At 44.2% G+C, this 7,669-nt stretch overlaps 1 protein-coding gene across 1 annotated transcript; it reads left to right on the plus strand.

Annotated features, from left to right (window-relative positions):
• The first annotated feature begins 6,410 nt into the window (after positions 1–6,410).
• LOC134097414 (putative nuclease HARBI1) lies at positions 6,411–7,409 on the plus strand. The gene has a single exon (XM_062550291.1). The coding sequence runs from the start codon at positions 6,411–6,413 to the stop codon at positions 7,407–7,409; it is 999 nt and encodes a 332-aa protein (XP_062406275.1).
• Positions 7,410–7,669: the final 260 nt, after the last annotated feature.

Raw genomic sequence — 7,669 nt, forward strand, 5'->3', positions numbered from 1 at the left:
TGATTCCAAGGATTTAGTGTTGTGAGGAAAAATGTTCTAACAATGTGGTGTTGTAGTAATAGGGGTATATGATCTGGCGTGAGCATTTATAGAGACCAGATTCAGGTCCTTTGTTCACGTGATGTGTTTTTTTTTTTTGGTATCTGTGTGTCATTGCCAGCCACATGGAACTGTAACAGAAGAATCTATTTAAAAGTGTAGGATTTCACAAAAACACAAGTATGTGCGTGCATGTGTCTTTATGTCTATATGTGTGTTTCTGCGTGCGTGCTTGCATGTGTGTGTGTGTCTGGGTGTGTGTGTGTGCATGCATGTATGATTGTGTGCATACCGTACCTATGTGTGAGCATATGTGTATGAGTGCATGTATGTCTGTGCTTGTGTGTGTGTGTGTGTGTGTGTGTGTGTGTGTGTGTGTGTGCATCGTTATGTGTCTGCTGCATTTTGAATTATCTGAAGCTGTTTGATAGTCTTTTTAGGAAGGCCTGTGAAAAGTCCATTGCAGTAATCAACCCTGCTAGAGATAAATGCATGAATGAGTCTAAATCACCAGCCCTCTAAGTTTGGCAATATATTTGAGGTGGTAAAAAAACTGATTTAGTTATCATGTTCATGTTGTTGAAATTTAAATCACTGTTGATTTATACACCAACCATTTTTAACAGTATATCCTTTGCTTTTTCAATCCTAACTCTTTCCTCCTTCTTACCAAACATAATTACTTTTGTTTTGTCTTTTGTTTTTGTTTTGTCTTTGTTCAACTAAAGAACATTTTGAGACATCCAGGTATTGATTTGTTCTATACAGATACAGAGATTCAAGGGGACCATAGTCGTTTGTCAACAGAGCTAAGTAAATTTGTTTGTTATCTGCATAACAATGATATGAAATCAAATTATTTTGGATGGTTTGTCCAAGTGGGAGCATTTACTGTAGAGGTTAAATAATAGTAGCCTCAAGATCGACCCCAGGGGAACACCACAGGTCAAGGACGTTGATGTTGAGGTACAGTTGCCGATGCTTATGGAGAGAGAGAGAGTTCAAAGTAAATCTTTAATGAAGCGGTAACGTTTCAGCCTGTGGCCTTCTTCAGATCGCATTCAAAGACAGATTCAACCCTTAAGCCGCGTTTAGACTGCCAGTTTGAAGTGACCCGATTTTTTGCTCTCATGTGGCACGTATCCGATCTGTGCCACGACAGTGTAAACAGTAAAAAAACACTTGAATTCCGATCTCCTCAGATCGTATACAGGCCCCTTTCCTATGTGGTTTTAAATCAGATATGGATCGGATATTTGTTCATGTGTCTACATTCTAAACAGACAAATCGGATATTCCAGTGCAATGCGTCCCACACGTCATTAATCTGTGACAATGTTGCGCCTGTTAACGACGTGAGTTTACAATTGAGAGTAGGCGGCAACTCGCTCCCACCAGTCCTGTGTCCTTTCGTGGACCCAAATCTCCCTTTCAATTGAGGTGGCAGCAATAATTGCAGCGTAAGCGTATGCTTATATGATTGCCCGTTTCTTGCTTCTCTGTTTTAGAGTTTTGGTAATTATATCAAGAGGATGTCGCAGGGTTTTGAATGCGAAGAGCAGTCTTTAAATTCTGTCGCGTCCATTCTGGAACAGCAAGTTTTCAGATGCATCCAGTTAGTCGACGTAGACATGCATTATAGGTTTTGTGCAACTGAAATTGTTAACCAGTGTTGAAATAAAATGTGTGAAAGTGTTTTCTGTGTTAACTGGTGCAGTGCTCGTAGGCTAGGCTACAAATAATGTTTTCCAAGAAACTTTTAGCCCATGCGCATATGGGCCATTTCAAGTGTCTGGCAAATGTAAACGCAGATGGTTGGATTTGGGTCAAACTAGCGAAAGTAGATGTAAACATGCAATCAAAAAAATTGGATATGAGCACAAAATCGGAATTGAGCATATCCGATCTGCAGTCTAAACGCAGCCTTAGTCTTATAGAAAACAGTCAGGCCTAATTCATACACCTGCCATCAATCTAATCAGCTCCCAATCAAGCTGATATGGGGGCGTTACAGACATCAAACATAAAGGTGCAATCTTCATCTAAAAACATCTTGTTTTTCCAATAATCTCCTAAACATTCCAATATACAAGTCACAGAGAGGTCGGAACCAACACCCGCCACTGACCATTGACGGTGCTGCTGTAGTGAGAGTGAGCAGCACCAAATTCCTGGGGGTGCATGTGACGGTTCGCATACCCACCGTTATGGTAGCGGTAGCTACCTTGTTTGCGTCAGAGCCATAGAAAGAGAGAGTTGCGACACTAGGTGCACTCGACATGTCAAGTCGGCTGCAAACGCATGCAGTCGAATGCAAACAGAAACGTAATTTGAGTCATATGCAGTGCATGCTGGTTAGACGTGTTGTTCGACTTGAAGAAAAGTTGTGATCATGTCACAAAAATGCGACCATGTCACGTCACTCAAAACTCGCGGGATGAAGACGCGCACAGTCACTTTGCGCAATTCTCCGCATCTGGGCTGTGTCTGAAACATCAGTATGCACGCTGGGCAGTGTGCATTTTCCGGAAGTTACGTCAGAATAGACTGTACGAAAGTCAAGTGCGCTCACTAGTTGGGTACTTCGTTTGGCGTGATTTCCAAGCGTGCATCGATGCATCTTTTTTGCCCTCAGATATCCCATAATCCATTGCGCAGCGCAGGTCAAGCTCCACATGTCATGCAAATCGTCAACACACCCCCCTCCCCGAGTCAGGTGACGCCAACTAGTTAGTGCTGTCCAAATGTAGGTAGGGACATAGCCTGGCACGCCCTCCCAGTGACGTAACGCCTTCAGGCTTTTGCTGTCGCTGGTCTGGTCAACTGCTAATCGGGAAGGATTTCTGAGTTCCCGAAATCTGCGGAACTGCCCCCTTTGGTCGAGAACCAATCAACTTTGAGCAGCTCCAACGGCTCTGGGTAGAGGCGTGTTCAAGGCAGAGGAAAGAGTGTTGTTATTGGTTTAAACTCGGCAAACCGCTTTCTGACATCGACCAGTAGCAAATCGAGGCACTTAAAGGAGGCGGGTCAACCAGCACTTGGAGAAACCGTGTTAGCACAGGCTGTTGGTCAGACTAAAGTCTCGCAGAGCCTTTGAAAGTCGATGGTAATCAGGCTAGTAGGGACGTATACTGAGGAGCAAGCTAACTAAGACACTACTGGAAAGAAGGTACTATCCAGCGTGCACGCTTGACTTCTGGACACAGCCCTGGTTTCAAACGCCTGCAACCGGCTGGATCCATGACGATTATGACAGGGGTCTCGTTCTGCCTCCTTACCAAAGATTCTATAGCGGAGCAAGATGTATCAGCTAACATTTTAGGACAGCCCTGTAATCAGCGTCTGGGACGACACCTGAGCTTGTCAAAAGTGATCCATCTTGCTCTGTTGTAGAATCTTTGCTCCTTACGTTAGAATGTACTAAAATTAACAGATATGGAAGGGATACCTTCTTCTTTGTGATTTCTGGAACAGCGGTAGGCTAGCCTACTGAAAAGGTTTTGACATTCTGCTATTTTATGCTGTTGGTTACATAAACACACGGAAAACACTTGATATTTAATTAATGTGCTAGGCTACAATGCAGGCCTGTTAACTGTATGAAAACAGTGGTTTATTTAAACTACTTCATATCAATTTATTTCGTCAGTCATCATGCTCATTTTAATGAGTAAGAATGAAAGTTAAATACTGTATTTAATGCACACAAATTCCGCAATATCTCCCGCGAGGTGTCACGCGAATCACGTCTGTCAAATTTGCAAAATCGTGTTCGGGACCATCTGCGTCTAAAACTTTCGCCCCTCCCGGTGAGACTCAAGCTCTCGTTGACGTATTCAGCCAGCCGAAGTCAGCCGTTTCCGAACTCGAATGCACCTATTGACTCAATAGAGTGCGTAAGTGAAAGTGTAACGTAACGTTGTCCCGGTAACGCAATTTCCTGTTCTAAACAAACAACCTTTTCCAGGTTGCCTCACCGTGTTGTTTCTTTCAAAATGAAAATAAATGTATTTTAAGCGGTAAAAATCACTACCATGTCAAGACGTTTATGTATGCACTGGTAAGGCATGGTAAGCTACGACCGGATAAGCGACCAATATTTAGTTTCACTGTCCTCCGCTGCTCAGAGCGCAATTTCGAATAGTCTACGGAACTACGGAATCCTTTATTGTCAAATGATGATTTTATATTCTTCTTTTTAGGCAACTTTAGCATGGTATCAAATACATTTTCTCCCCACTATATATTTCTTTTTTTAAAAAAAACAATAAATGTGGTGGACATGCCTTTATTCTGAGACATCAGTTGGCTCTCAAAACAATTCCAAACAAATGTACTTTAGCAAGCTTTTGCTCTGTTCCCACATTACATGTGCAGACTTTATTTCAGATTTGTATTAAAATTGTGCTTGTTTATGTTCAAATGTTAGCCTGGAAAATCCAGACCCTGGTAATCTTTCAGATTAATGGTCTGGTCACGATTAATGTAATGGCTCAACTTGAAGGACGGCACCAAGCATGCATTTGAAAATCTCACTGCACCCAATTGGATAACACAATGACCAATGTTTACTGTGACTGATTCCAGACATCCAACTGTCTAAAATGGCTGAAATAATAGGCTGTATGTATGCACGTAAGGCTGTTCAGGTACCTCATTTGTTTCCAGTGGGGCGTTAGCTGTGTTGTAACGGCATCTTCTGCTATATTTTGCTCCTCACATGTGCACTCCAACACTGAAGATATGGTTGGCCCAATTATAACAATTTTAACACGTGCAAAATCTTTATACATCGTGAATCATGAATACTTTAAGGTATTAATGCACACTTCACCTTGCCTCACGGCACACCAGTTGACAGTCTATGGTCTAGGTCAGGCCTATTCAACTAGCGGCCCGCGGGCCAGATGTGGCCCGCTTCAAATTTCCTGTGGCCCGCGTGTCTCGTCATGAGAATGAACTCGCTTTGACGGGTGTGCATAGATCTTCATATGATTGGCAAGTAGCGCACTGTCGGCCCGCCCCTATTGGCCAGACTAATTCTTCCAGATCTGTTTCGACCTCACTCTGACCGTCACTACGGTCTAAAAAGGAATGATCACCTTCGTTCTGCCTATCACCGAGACGAGGGCCCTTTCCGAAACGGATCCCTACTCCCTACCACCTGATCGTGAAGTGCACTCCGGTGGGAGTCACCCTCACAGCTTAATCGAGTTCCCTTCGTGATGGGGAAGGGTATAAGTATGGCAGGCGATTTCGGACAAACGTCCCTACAGTAGACGGAAGAGGAACTGACGCAAGATGGACGTAAACCAGTGTCTCGCGGGAGCTGCAACAGCTGTCTTCATACACCAGATGTTGGCGAAAGAAAGGAAAAGATCCTGTAGGAGACGAAGACGTTTAAGACATGTCATGATTTGGATGCTTCAACAAAAGGTAGGCATTTCCTGTGTATGACTTGTGCCTTGTATTTCTTAGCCCATAGCGTAGTGTCTGGCCGGCTTTGATGTGAGGTTTTCTGCAATCCTCACCCGTGTTACATAGAAGAGATTTGTGACGGCGCATTATGTTTGCAACAATATTATTATTAGAAGTATTTCACGGTGTTCTTGTGCCCGTCCCTAATAATTTGTCATATGAAGTGAAATTCCAAAATATTGCTGCAGAATCGAACCCGGGCCGCTGGCGTAGCATGCGGCATCGTTACCATGTGCGCCACTTGATTCTGATGTTTTCAAGATGTTTTTGATAGTCATGTTTTACTGAACGATTGACTCCCATGATAATGGAGCGGCGCGGGATTGAACGCATGTCGCTCGCTCAATAGGTGAGAGTGTACATTGTGCGCTGTTGAGTCGAAGAGAGAAGGAACATTATTTGGCATATACCCATGCTAGCAGTAAAAATCGGCAAAATTGGAAATGACGCTCGGGAATAGAACCCGGAACTCTTGCGTGTCAAGCGAATGCGCTACCAATGTACTACCAGACGATGTGACATTTTATGGCTAATATTGACATATACTGGTATTATCATATTGACCTACTACTATACAGTTAACATTCATTGTAGTCATGTTAAATATTACTTGACTATGAATTTCCATGACAACACAACAATAGCCTACAGGCAGGTAGAGCAGTGGCAGTGGGCACAAGTCAACAATAACATGGGTCAACTCCTGTGTTCATCTCCACAAGCTCATGCATCATCATACAACTTACTGTGTTTTAACACCTTTTTTATTTAATTGAACATATAAATATAAACAACTGTAAGCTTCACAATTTTGTACAGATATCTGTTGTTTGTGTATATTTCACCAGGAAGCCAGAGGTCCATACATGTGCCTAAATGCTGACACCCCAATTATGGCACTGTATGGAAATCCAGACATGTGTCTGAAGAGGGACTTCCGTGTCACCAGGGCGACAGCACAAAGCCTCATGCGCCTGATTGCCAGTCCACAGGATCATGGTTGGGGCCAGGACATGGAGGTTTTGGTGTTCCTGTACAGTTTGGCTCATGGGCTTTCCCTGTCGGTCGTGAGCAGAGCATTTGGGATCCCCAAAAGCACTGTTCATGACATGATCCACCGGGTGAGCAGGGAAATAAAGGGCAAGCTGGCAATCTTAATTTCCCTGCCATCTCCAGAAGATCTGCCTGATGTGGCCCAAGGTTTCATGGACCTCTCAAGAAGTCCAGCATTCGACCATGTAGCTGGGGCCATGGACGGGTGCCACATACGCATCAGGGCGCCAGGGAACCTGCACCAAGCGGATTATTTCAACTACAAGCTGTTTCCCTCTATCCAGATGCAGGCAGTCTGTGACGCAAAGGGCAGGTTCCTGGACATATTTGTGGGCTATCCAGGGTCAGTGCATGATGCCAGGGTCCTGCGCAACAGTCCCATCTTCCACCAGGCCCTGTATCCTCCAGCAGGATATTACCTTCTGGGTGATGGCGCATATCCCTGCCTGGAGACGCCAATAGGGATCCTGACCCCATACAAGCATCCCCTGAGAGGCAGGATTCAGGAGGAGTACAACGTCTGCCATGCCCGGGCTCGATCAGTGGTGGAGAGGGCCTTTGGCATGATGAAGGCACGCTGGCGAGCCACCCTTTCGAAGGCCCTGGAGGTGAGCCCAGCTTTCGCCCCAGACATCATTGCCTGCTGTGCATTCCTCCACAATCTGTGCCTCAGCATGAACGATGACTTGGAGGACATTGAGATGCCGGAGCCTGATCCCCAGATTGCTCCTCCCATCAGAGGACCAGAAAGATCTGGGAATCACACAAGAGACAGAATTGCATTAATGAATGCAGTTGGCCATCTACCACAGCACCTGCATGACCACAATTATTGGTGATTATTTTTTGGATGTGTCGGGGTATTTTGATTTATATGACTGAGCCTTAGTTTCTTCACAGCACATAAAAGTTGTTGCAAACATTCAAGTGTTTCTGGAATTTGTTGACAGTCATTTGTCTGAGTGTTTTGTGGGATTTATCGCTTTACAACATTGAAGCCTTGCGACATTTGTGAAGACCTGTTCCAGGTCAAAACAGATTCATCTTTATTAAGGACACAAATGAGGTTTCCAAAATCCAAAAAACAAGATCCAAAAAA

This window comes from Sardina pilchardus, chromosome 12 (assembly GCF_963854185.1).
Source record: "Sardina pilchardus chromosome 12, fSarPil1.1, whole genome shotgun sequence".
Taxonomy (NCBI): domain Eukaryota; kingdom Metazoa; phylum Chordata; class Actinopteri; order Clupeiformes; family Clupeidae; genus Sardina; species Sardina pilchardus.